This window comes from Stegostoma tigrinum, chromosome 13 (assembly GCF_030684315.1).
Source record: "Stegostoma tigrinum isolate sSteTig4 chromosome 13, sSteTig4.hap1, whole genome shotgun sequence".
NCBI lineage: Eukaryota > Metazoa > Chordata > Chondrichthyes > Orectolobiformes > Stegostomatidae > Stegostoma > Stegostoma tigrinum.
In genome coordinates, this window is record NC_081366.1 from 37,211,428 (window position 1) to 37,224,672 (window position 13,245).

The 13,245-nt window shown below is 40.9% G+C and overlaps 1 protein-coding gene across 2 annotated transcripts in view; it reads right to left on the reverse strand.

The window, feature by feature from the left end:
* Positions 1-13,245, reverse strand: part of LOC125458172 (glutamine--fructose-6-phosphate aminotransferase [isomerizing] 2-like) — an 84,963-nt gene that overhangs the window by 30,693 nt on the left and 41,025 nt on the right. For both annotated transcript variants that reach the window (XM_048543139.2, XM_059650686.1), the window contains exons 8-9: positions 10,785-10,864; positions 7,779-7,899 (exon numbers count right to left, since the gene is read on the reverse strand). In XM_048543139.2, the coding sequence (XP_048399096.2) occupies positions 7,779-7,899; positions 10,785-10,864 (201 nt within the window). The remainder of the gene's footprint in view (positions 1-7,778; positions 7,900-10,784; positions 10,865-13,245) is intronic.

Here is a 13,245-nt window from a genome sequence, read left to right on the forward strand (position 1 = left end):
GGTGAGCCTGTGGCATTCATTACCACTGGAAGTAGTTGATGCCAAAATATTGAATGTATTCAAAAGTTGACTAGATATAGCACTTGGGGTGAATAGGATCAAAGGTCATGGAGAGAAAGCAGGATTAAGCTATTGAGTTGGATGATCAGCCATAATCATGAAGAATGGTGGAGCAGACTTGAAGGGCCAAATGGCCTCCTTCTGCTCCTATCCTCTATATTTCTATGTTAAAACAATGCATTTTTGTAACACTTATGACATTTGTAGGACATGCCACAATCAATTAATAATCACATTGAAAGTCAGTCCCTATATAACGTAGGCAGATGCACTCTCAATTTCTATGGAGAAAGGTTCCATAATAAGCAATTAATGTTATTTGAATGGCAGAAGACAATTGCCTATGATACCAAAAGATCTTTGCTCTTTTTTAAATAGTGCCATGGGACCTTTAAAAAGTAATCAAATCACTGGATGAACAGACAGCTCTGCAATTTCAACTATGGATTTGAAGTCAAGTACATCCAACAATGCAATGCTTTTTCACTGCTGCATTTAAGGTTCAGCCTGGATTGTGTCCTAAACATACAACCACCTGATTTAAGGCTTTATCATCGCCCAAGCCAATCCAGCAACTTATAACACAAAATTTTTCCTGAACAGTTTCAGAATTTAGTTTCATTTGGTGTACAGCTGCTTTGGAGATAAATGATTATCCACATAGTGATTTTTTTTAATGGCAATTGATGGTAGGTTCATGTCCACTGTCACTGATTTTCAGTAGCAGATTTTTTTTTCCTCTGAATTGAAATTCCACTCTCCACCATAATGGGATTGGAACCTATATCCCTGGAACATTACTGGGATCTCTGAATTACTAGCTGAGTAACTTTACTAAGACACCACCATCTTCCCACCTGCATATGGTGATACCATTATTTATCTGATGATCTCCACTGGTGTCAGATCCTACTTCGAATAGAAGGAAACAGTTTTTTTTGGAATAGTGCATAGAATGAGGTGAAATTCAAAAGTAAACAGTACATTCTAATAAGAACAGAAAATATTGGTTAAAACTGATTTACTAATTCAGGTGTTAGTAGCAGATAATGAAGTTTTAGCAAAGATATTTACACCTGCCAATACCATAGCAATGCAATTTGCAACATTCTTTGTTTAATTACTTAACAAACAAAGTATGATTGATACGTTCCAGGTTTTTTAAACAGATAATAGGATTCTACAAAATAGAGGAAAACTATTTAAATCATCAAAGGGAAGGCTCAGTGAAATTCAAGGATAAAAACAAAACAGAACAATTGACTATGAAACAAATCTACTGGAAAAGTAGTTAATGTTCTCAATTAACTCCATTAAAATAAAAAGATGGATGAACTTGAATAGCAAACTCAATATGAAGGATAAATCCAGAAAATCCTGTATTAAAGCAAAATACTAAAGAAGCTGGAAATTTGAATTAAAAACCTAAGTGCTGAGTAGGTTAGGTAGTATTTGTGGAGAGAAACAGCATTTATTTTAGTCAAATACTTCCAGCAAATTTTTATTGGTAATTAATTAGCATATCAAGACTATGAGTGAAATTTTCCCACTGCTTGAATGACGTGGGCAGTAGTGAGTCAGTTGTTAAAAATGGTGAGATCAGAAAAATGAGATTTTTAATGTCAACAGAAATCCAAATTACCACCTAAGGTTTTAACAGTGAGATGAAAATCTTGTCATTTAGTGGCAAATGGCCTATTTGCATGTATTTACATTTCTTTATTGCCCATCTTGCCTCACTTACACGTGACTTCTCACACAGCTCTAAGAAGCCTGATAGTGACAATTTCTGACATGATATATGGGGATTACAGCTTGCTGCTAGCTCCGCTCGGTGTTTACGTTGGCCAGCAGTCCTGAAAACCCTCGGGACATGGATAGAAACTGCCTACATCCTTCATCCATCAGGGCTGGTGTCAGCCCTGAACCAACCTCACCATATCATCATGGCACATCTCTGACTCACTTAAAGTACAGTTGTCCACTTTAAATCTTCAGGGCATATTGACATCTTGTAATGTTCCTGTTGGGGCACTTTATACACAGGGACAGGTGAACATCACAAATTGCAGCAGGCTGCATTTCAGTGAAATCGGCCTGCTGTCTTAGCATTCACTTATTTTACATATACTCAAATAGTCATATCGTTTCTACCTTGCCTCTTTGCACATTGCTGCCTGTCATACTGCTGTATGGCACCATGGTATGTCATGTCACAATTGCAACATGTTCCTGCAGCTTATTTGTTTATTTATACTGAATGGACATCAACCAAATGGTCATGTGTCAAACTCCAGAACAAGCAGTCCTCAGTCAGGGGGAAACTGCTTTCAGTCAAGGAGTACTGGTGCAATTAGGCTTAATCATGGGCATCATGTGAATCAATTTAGGGGATTGGACACAGCCAGTCAAGTGCTTGGGCTGATCGGAGTCAGAAGATCCATATCATTACAGTTGGGGAGAGGGCCATTGTCAGCCATGCAGGTCCATTGCAATCAGTATGAGGATTGGCAGTAAGTCAATCAAGGAGCTGGAGGTTAATCAGAGATGTGGTCATTCATCAGTCAGGGCTATTGTCAGTCCGGGGGCTGTGTAAAGGCAAGGGGAAGCTGATGGGGCATTGGTTTGATGGGATGCTGGGCAAGTAAATCGTGGGAATTGGAAGCAGCCTGCTGCAATGCAGAGGGGAAATAATTATGAATTGGGGAGGCAGTTCAACCACAGGTTGGAGGCAACACAGCACGCGAGAAAAAGAAGTACTTCTGGGAGGATCAATCATTGACAGTCACAAGCACCCTGGCTTCAACGAGGAGACCATACATGCGTGTAAAAGTGGCTGCCATGTCTCTTTTTTTTCCTATGATGGAGCAGGCTCTACATGTACACAATGTAAGGCTTTTCAAAGGGCAGTAGCATTAAGCAGACACTCACACATGTTCAAGACATCTGTAATATGTGACTCCAAGCATTGACCTGCAGTATAGACTAAAACACCTGTCCACAAGCAATCTTGACCAGCTTATTCCACATTTCAAATTGCTGCCACTAGTGGCTGTGATGCACAAGCATTGTCAGCTGAGCTGTAAAAATTCACCTTACTTCCCAAAGTTGCAATCACTTTCCAAGGGTCCATAGCCTGCACAAAGTGCGGGAGCTACTCACTTCACATCCTGGGCTGTAAAATGTCCACATCATTATTGATAAGCAACACTGCCTTTCTTGGGTACTTGTGAAGGTTGAGAGTAGTGGAAAGAGGTTGTCATTATTTTTGCAACATGCACTCCCACTGTACGTGTACTAAAAGGCTTAAGCAGCATATGTCTGACTTGGGTCAACAACATCTCATTGTACATGCATCCCTTGTTGGAGACCTCCATGTTCTAATGTTTTGAGGTAGTTGTTGCAACGTTTGTGTTTATTGCAGTTATTGGATGACCACTTTACAGAGGTAGTAAGACCTACCGATGCTGGAGTCAGAGATAACACAGTGTGGAGCTAGATGAACACAGCAAGCCTGGCAGCATCAGAGGAATAGGAAAGTTGATGTTTCGGGTCAGGACCCTTCTTCAGAAATGGGGAAGGGGTAGGGAGTTCTGAAATAGAGAGAGGAGGGGTGGGGCTGGAGAAGGTAGGTGGGATGATGGTAGGTGAGTGCAGGTGTGGATAGGTGGGAGAGGGGATGGAGAGGTTATGTCAGGTCAAGGAGGTGGGGATGAGATGGAGACTTGACCTGACACAGCCTGTCCTACTTTACAGAGGAGCTGTTTTGTTCCTTATAGTTTTCAAACATTGTCATTGGAACTTTCCCCAGTGAATCCAAAAGTTGTTGTCAATGCTGTGGCTACTGCACGAAGGGTTGTGGCATAAGTGGATGATAAACACATGTGTCTGGAAGCCCAAGACTAGCATGTGGAGTTTACAGCCATAGGTGCCCTTATGATGCAGGAGAGCGATAGTCACTCATCTTTCATGGAATGCCGTACAGATGAAAGACGAGCAGTAGCCTATACTCTGTGTGGAGTTGACAGGCAGAATGCCATGTTGTAACAATCAATGTATGTGCAATGCAATGCCTTCTTCCACTCGGGCCAATAAGGATCCTCAAATGATTCCTCATATCAGGACACCATGCATGAAATATTTGATATTCTGACAGTAGTAAAAGATGCTGTTTCTTCATTGACTTGTTTGCTGTGGACAACTAAGGAACATAACAAAGCTTTATGCTGGATAAGGACCTGTTTAAGCTGCAGCATTATAGAGTAGGGAAATTAGAATGTTCTTCAGAATAATGGCACTGCAGTATCAGCCAAAGCAACACAGGCAAGATTTCATTATGAACCTTATTCAACTGAAGCGAGTTGTGCAAAGTCATCTCTCGCTGACTGTAAATATTTTGACGTTGCAAAGGCCAGGACCTCCTGTGTAAGTGCAGCTGCAAATGCAATTTAATGCTTTCATCCTTTAGGGCTTTTCCTGTTTTATAAATGTTGAGGTTAAACATTTTGCATTATCTGAAGCTATCTCATTCAATCATGATAAAGGTTTGTACTAGCATGAGCACTAAGAATAGGACAGAACATTGTGTGGTGCTAATGATGGCTATCTGCCATCATTCTTGTAGCTTCAGCTAGAATGGCAGTTGCTCACACAGCTGGTGATTAAAAGTGAACATGTATTTACAACTGTGGTGATTTATTTACAATCAATTTTCAGCTATGCCACCTATCTGCCCTTTATTTTGCCTTTCCCTCCAATTACAAATAGGTGCAGTCCTGGGCTCCACAGCTGCGGTGGAGGGGGCATTCCAGTAATGCAGCTTGTTGGATTGGGAGTTTGGGGCAAGCAATGCCAATGGCGTTTGAGGTTAAAGGACTCAGACATGCTGCAAATGTCCTGATATAGATTCATCCATCTACACTTGAATTACAGCAGGATTAGAAATTGCAAGCAATGTTGAGGGTCTGGTTAACACTGGAGTATCCTGAATGGAGATGTCCAGGAGTCTGCATGTGGTTCCTCTCCTGACTGGGTGATGATTGACACCATACTGTCTCCTTGTGAGAGAGGGGCACCTGGAGTGAGGTCCCTCATTCCCTGCCACCTTGTTATAGGTGATGAGCAAGAATGGCTACTGTGGCGACGTAAAGGTTTGTTGTATATTTGGCATGCACTGAAGAAATTAGACCTCTGTTTCCATAGTATTTGCCAACCTGTCAATGCAGTCAGCCAGGCACAGGGTACAGGTTTTGGTGGACTTCTTTAATCTTCAATCCAACTTTCTGAGTGTGACTCCAGCAAACCTACTTGTCGAGGTTATAGACATGCTCACCGAGCCAGTGTGTTTGATTGCAAATGTTTTGTCACCCTGCTAGGTAACATCATCAGTGCACCTCTGGTGAAGCATCAGTGTTCTGTCCTGCTTGTTATTTATATGCCTTGGGTGGTTGGTATTACTCCCGGTTCTGTTTCTCAGTGGTTTGTACACAGGGTTTAGGTCCATGTGTTTGTTGATGAAGTTCTGGTTGGAATACCATGCCTCGAGGAATTCCCTGGCGTGTCTCTGACTTGTGTGATTATCGATGTGTTATCCCAGTCGAAGTCGTGCCTTGTAGTGAGACAAGTGAGAATTGGTCGTGTCTCTTGGCGGCTAGCTGGTGTTCGTGTATCTTCTTGTTTTCTTCTGATTTGGCCTATGTAGTGTTTCTCACTAGAGTATCTGGTCCGGATGTGTGGTCTTTCTACATATGCTAGTCTGGAGTTCTCTGTTGTTTTTGTGTTCTACTATTATGTCCAGGAAGGGTAGTCGGTGTTTCTCACAGTCTTGCATGGTATTTTGTATATTACACCAGTTTTGCTGGTTTTAAGTATGGGATCCTTTATGTTCATCGGTAGCTGTCATAGGGTGGTTGTTGGTTTGTGGGCTACTCTGATACCTAGGGGTCTTGGTAGTTTTGTGCTCATCTCTGAAATGTCTTGATACAAGATACATTGATTCATCAGTCTGGTTGTGTTGTGTCTTCCTGTTGTGGTCTGTCTTGGAGGTGAAGATGGATTGCGCTTTTTGGGTATTCATTCCTTTTGAAGACTCCGCATAGGTGCTCTTGTTCTGCTTTGCGTTGTTCCAGGTTGCTGCAATGTGTTATGGCTCATTTAAATAGTGTCCTAATGCAGTTCTGTTTGTGGGCATTGGGGTAGTTGCCAGTGTAATTGAGCATCTGGTCCGGATGCATGGTCTTTCTATATACGCTAGTCTGGAGTTCCCTATTGTTTTTGTGTTCGACTATTATGCCCAGGAAGGGTAGTTGGTTGTTGTTCTATTCTTTGTTCATGAATTTAATCCTGGTAAGGACGATTGACATCTTCAAGGCACCATGTACAGAGAGTCAGTCAGTTTGCCTGCGAAGCCTGGAGCTGGAGTCTTGCTTCCATGCAGAGCACGGTGGCAGCATGGCATGGGCTGGGAAGCCCAGAGTGGGACAGTCTCGGCAGCACAGTGTGGGCTGGAAGCCCAGAGCAGGTCACTCTCGGCGGCATGGTGTGGGCAGGGAAGCTCGGAGCAGGGCTCTGGCGGCGGGATGGAGTGGGATGGGAAACCCAGTGTGGGACTCTGGCAGAGGCATGCTGTAGCAGCAGAGAGGAAAAGTTGGATTCGCTTTAAGTTTTTTGTACTTTATTCTAAGTTAGAGTGAATGGCGCCTGTATATGGTCAATGGTACACACTTGCACTGTATTTTACATTGAATACACGTCACAATAAAGGATAAAATGAGTACGGTGCAGAGGTTGACAATAAACCTTATTTAGTTGTTGGTGCATGGAGATCTCATGACCATGTGAGTGGTCACTGTCATCTCCCAATAAGACAAGGACTTTCTGCACATAATAAGTAAAGTAATGAACGCTGGGCACCTCACCTCCTGTCTTACCTGTCTTTACCGTCCAGAGGGCCAATTTCTCCTGTAATGAGACTAAGGGGGGTGTCACAGCTGATGTTCTGGTACAGGTAGGGGAAAGGTGATGAGGTGTTCAGGTGAGTGATTCAGAAGTACAGAGGGCATGCAAGGTTGGCAGCCTGAGGTGATAGCATGGGTGCGAGCAAGTGAGTGTAGGTGATGCATGAAATAGTGAGAGTGGTAGCCCATGAGCCTTGATGGAGGTAGGTGTAGGATGTGTAGGTGTAGAGTCAATGTGTGCTAGCGGAGAGAAGATGATGGCACTTACCCTTGTGGAGTGGAGAAAGTCATTAACGTTTTTTTCTGCACTGCTGGGCATTCTTCCAGATCATGGATATCACACTGATCCCTGAGGTAACTTCAGACCAGCCTGGCAGGGTCTTGTGCTGTGGTCTCTCCGGCAGTGAACGGTAATTCCTAGCATGCAGCATTTGATCTGGTGTGCAGTTGGAATTTTATTTGGCGCCAGTGATACAAATTCTGCCAGGTCATGTCAGTGGTGAATACTTCCACTGCTGGTGAGCCCAAGGTAGCAGGGGTATGCCACCATAGAAGTGTGGTGCATGTATAAAAGAGATGGGGATCAGAGAACTGACTGTGAAAACATGCAAGAGCTCATATGGACACCTGCATGAAACTCGCTGAAACTGACACCTATTCTGGTAAAATTCAACCCTGTACTTTTATCTTCTGAAAACATCAGTAGAGATCACAATTTGAGTTTTCAAAAAGAATGCAAGAAAAAACTGCTTTTGTGCTTACCTAGCATCAGATGCGAAGTAAAATTCAATAGCTTTATCCTCTCCAATTGGATGCAGGCACTTAAAATTTTCTGTCTCGGTTTGGTGTGTCTTGCTTGTACGTCCATTATTGATATTTTTATCTAGAGTGAGATTTGAACTTCAGGAAATCATTTGGTGGAACTTTTTTTTTGGTAAAAATAAATTAACATGCTGGAAATTAAGAAACTCATTTCTAAAATAAGTGACAATAAGAAATCCTATCACTCAGTCTGAGATTTTGTTGTGGAAATTTCAAAGCGTTACATACAGTGTATTTCTGAATATCCAGTCTTTCAGATGAAAATGAAGATTCTATCTGACCTCTCAGGTATACATGAAAGATCTCATGGCTGTTTGAAGAAAGCAAGGGAGTCCTCCTGCTATCCTGCTATATTTATGACTCAACATAAATTATTATTTACTATATTGCTGTTTGTTGAGTCTTGTTGCGTCCAGATGGCTGACACAACTTCCTACATTACAACAGGAGCCAACTTTGGAAGAAATAGTTAATTGGCTTGAAGCACTGTGGGACTTCCTAAATTATAAAATTGTCTTCTTTCAATTTCAATTTGATTGATGATTAGCTTGAGTAAAGCTAATAAGGAAGCTTCCTCACAAAATTAGTTTAATTATAGCTCCATTCAAGATTAATGATTCAAATACGGCAGCTTTAATTATAAAGAAAGGGCTGAAATTTCTCAACCCTGAATGATGTGGTCCATGGCAAGTTAGCTTTAAAAACATAGTGAGTTTGAAAAAAAAATGAGCTTCTCGACATCAAGAAAGATGCTTGGATTTTCCACTCGTGGTTTGAACAGCAAGATAAAAAATTTCACTTTTGATGGTGAGAGCCTCTCTTGCATGTATTTACATCTCATTAGCACCAAGTTTTATCTTTTTGATATGTAGTTACCTGTGCACTCAGCCACTGCACCAGACAGGATCTCCAAGCTGTTCGCTTCCTATTACAGCACTCATTCACTCTAAACCTACTTGAATTCTCACAGCAACACTGCCTTTCATTGTGTTGTTTTGCCTCTTTGTGCTTTGCCCCCTTAGTAAGAGATCCTAGGCTCACATTACTGCTGTATTGCATGCCACTTAACACTGGTAAAAAGGAATTAGAATTTTATAGATTTCTGTGTGATCTTCCCTCAATCTTACAAACCCTGGTGAATACAGTCCTAACCGATCTAATCTCTCCATGTATGTCAGTTCCACCATGCCAGGAATCAGTCCGGTAAATGTTCTTTGCCAGAACATCCTTCTTCAGATAAGGAGATCAAAACTACACTCAATACTCCAGGTGTGGTCTTACTAATACCCAATACTGTTGCAGCAGGACATCCCTGCTCCTGTACTTGATTCCTCTTGTTATGAAGACCAGCATACCAGTTGTCTTCTTCACCAGCTGCCTACCTGCATACTTACTTTCAGTGACTGGTGTACGAGGACACGCAGGTTTCATTGCACCTCCCTGCTTCCCAATCGATCAACATTCAAAAAATAATCTTCCTGCCTGCTTTTGCCACCAAAATAGATAACCTTATGGTTATTCAGATTTTACTGCATCTGTCATGTATTTGCTGATCTTATCCAAATCACACTGAAGCATCCTTCTCCAGCTTACCCTCCCAACCAGCTTTGTGTCATCTGCAAACTTGGAGATATGACTCCTATGGGGTGACCCTGATTTAAACACATCTGACTTACTAATGCTTGTATTCACGAATGTGATTCCATACAGGGGTGTAATTTTAAAGACCCAACAAATGAACATTCCCTGTGCTTACAAATGGCTGCTTTATGTTGTGTTACATTGTGTTCCAACTTGCATATAAATTGACTTACAAATAGACTCAAGAACAGAACCCTGTTCACAACCCAGGGAGTGCCCATAGTTTCCTTATCTAATCAGGAATATACATACAGAATGGCTGGGGTTCATGCACGGATCCCTGTGGTAACCCACCTGTCATTCAGAAAAAATACCGGTTTGTTTCAATTCTTTGTTTCCACTGTCAACCAGTTCTCAATCTATTTCAGTACATGGCCTCCATCTCCAAGTGCTTTAATATTACAGGTTAATCATTTATGTGGTATTTATCAAAATCTTTTTGTAAATCCAAGTAAACCACATCCACAGACTCCCCATTATCCACTCTACTAATTACATCCTTGAAAAATTTCAACAGTTTTGTCAAGCACGATTTCTCCTTCATAAATCCATGCTGAATCTGTTTGATCTTATCAAGAACAAAAACAAAGTTGCTGGAAAAGCTCAGCACATCTGGCAGTGTCTGTGAAGGAGAAAACAGAGTTAACATTTTGGGTCTGGTGACCCTTCGTCAGGACTGGGTTCTAAGGAAAGGGTCACCGGACCCAAAACATTAACTCTGTTTTCTCCTCCATAGATGCTGCCAGACGTGCTGAGCTTTTCCAGCAACTTTGTTTTTGTTCTTGATTTACAGCATCTGCAGTTCTTTTGGTTTCTGTTTGATCTTATCACTGTTTTCCAAGTGCTCTGCTGTTACACTTTTTATAGCAGATTCTAGCATTTTGCCTCACTACTGATGTCAAGCTAACCATTCTATAATTCACTGTTTTCTCTCTGCCTCACTTCTTAAATAGTGGGGTTATATTAGCTACCTTCCAAATAATAGGAACTGTTCCAGAATCTATAGAAATTTGGAAGAAGACGACTGTCACATCTGCTATTTCTAGGGCCATTTTCTTAAGTACTCTGGGATGAAGTTTATCAGGCCCTGGGAATTTACCTGCTTTTAATCTCACTCGTTTCCCAACACCATTTCCATACTGATATTTATTTCTTTCAATTACTCCTTTCCATTAGGCCTTGTGTTCCCCCATATTTTTTGGATGTTAGATGTTAGCATCTGGATTGCTTGTGTAGTGACATTACTACTTTGCCACTACCTCCCCAGCACTCACTGATCCAATTGTAAACTCAAAGTCAACCTACATGTTTGGTAGAGTATTGGAATCTGGTCAGTGGAGAGTTTGTACTTGCTGCAAACGCCAATCAGCAGTGGGCTTCCTCGCCTGAGGGATAGAAAATAAACTGATTTTTCTAGTTCAAATTGATAGTACATAAGAAATCATCAGCAAAGTCAAATTCACTCAATGAACTTTTAATACGGCCCAATATCTACACTGCCCTAAGGTATTCATGCCACACTTCTTGTGAGTTGTTTTATCTTGAATTAGTATGGAGATAAACATTGTTTCAATAACCATTCTACTTGTAGTGAAATAAATTCCTCAGGTTTTTTACCAAATAATTGAGGTGTCCGATTTAATTTTCTTCCAGACCATAGGATTGATTTTATAATTGTCTACTGAATGGAAAGCAGGCATGCAGGCAATTAAAATTGTGGTAACTTATCTGTTTTGATCCGTCTACTTGGAATATTAATATGACCCTTTGAAGCAGGTCAGCAGATTGTCTGCTGGAAGGCAGGAGGATCTGCTTTAAATATGCATTTAGGACATGGTGATGTCATTGAAGTCCAAGTGCAATTTTAACCCCAGGATTAATACCATAAAACCTTATAGTTTCCATACGACATCAGCACAAGATTAAACACAAGGGGAGGAGCAAGAGTGCTCTGCTAGGCCTCACAAGAAAATATCAGGTGTCCCTCAAGCTTTCCTCTCAATCCCCTCGATACCTAGGCTATCTAACCCTCTAGTAGCAACCTACCCGATTGCCAAGGACCATCTTTTTGGAACTATGGCAACATACCCCTGCCAACTAAAGTCCTGGGTTTAAAATTGCAGGCCAGGCATTAATTGTTACTCGTCTCTGTTGGGTGACAGAGAGGAGCCTGTAGATTCAGCTTGAGTGTCACACTCCTGAGCGTTGCAATGCTAGCCACTTGTCTCAGCTCGCCAGACAACAATGTGTGGCCAGTAAATCTGGTACTTTTAAAACTAATAATAAATCAGAAAATTCAGTTTGGGAGGAAATTACACATTGCTTTACGTACTTGTATCATCTTGTACAAATGATTTGGATGAAGGGACCAACTGTTTTGTCCCTAAATTTGCTGATGACATAAATATAGATAGGGAAGTAAGTTGTGAGGAGGACATAAGAAGGCTACAAAAGGAAACAGATACACTAAATGAGTGGGAAAAAATCTAGCAAATGGGGAAAGATGTGACCCTACTTATTTTGCCAGATAAAATTAAAAAGGTGTATTCTCTAAATGCGGAGATATTGCAGAACTCTGAGATAGAAGGATCTGAGAGTCCGAGCATATGAATTGCAAAGGTTACTATACAGATACTGAAAGTAACTTAGAAACGTAATGGAATGTAAATGATTTTACATAGGAATTAAATACAAAAGTAAGGAGGTTATGCTTCGGTTGTACAGTTCAATGATGAAACCATATCCAAAGTACTGTGTGCAGACTGATCTCTTTACTTAAGAAGGATGCAAGTATGATGGAAGCTGTTGAAAGATTTACTAGACTAATGTCTGAAATGGGTGTGTTTTCTTATGAAGAAAGGTTACACAGGTTAGGTTAATCTCTTCTGGATTAGAAAAGTAACAGATTCGTTTGAAATCAATAAGATCTGCCCTTGACTGTGCGGGTGTGGAAGGGATGTTTCTGCTTGTGGGAGAATCTAGAATTAAGGGCCATTGTTTAAAAATAAGGGCTTACATTTCAAGACAGAGCGTCATGAGTCTTTAGAATTCTCTTCATTAAAAGGCAGTGGAAGCAGCACATTGAATATTTTTTAAGGCAGAGGTAGATAGATTTATGATAAGCAAGAGAGTAAACAATTATGAGGAACAGCCAAGATGAGGAGTGATCAGATCAGCAATGTTTCACTGAGGGGCCTACTCCTACTCCTAGCCTGCATGTACATTTGTTCAATGTTAATTTAATTTCTTGGTTTTTAATTCACATACACACCCCATATATTCTTTATTAACGATCAGAAAGTAACTTCAATTTGTACAAGAACTGCATTTAACATTGTGTTAAATTAGATCCATACATGACTCTTTTTAGAGCTGGCTGGGAAAGAAATTAGAGCTGGCAACAGCATCATTGACTATGGCCAAGCATTTTAAGTTGTTAAAATTGTTCATAACAAATTCATTTTCATAAGAAAAATATTGTTACTTCAGTACTGAGCCACCCCATACTGATGTCAATTCAGACATTCAGCTTGCTGGTAAAATCGAACACTAAGATACCTTTTCCTTGCAGAAACAAAGCATTGATTACCTGGTTACACAGCTCTTTATACACAGCTGTGTTATAGGTGTGCCTTATATATGTACTCAAGACAATTAATAGCCACCACCCCTTGCTTTTGAACCTTAAATGAAGACGTTCACAAACTTAACAATGTGTTTAACCAGACTTTAACAGCCAATCACATTCCAACGGACAATAATTAAA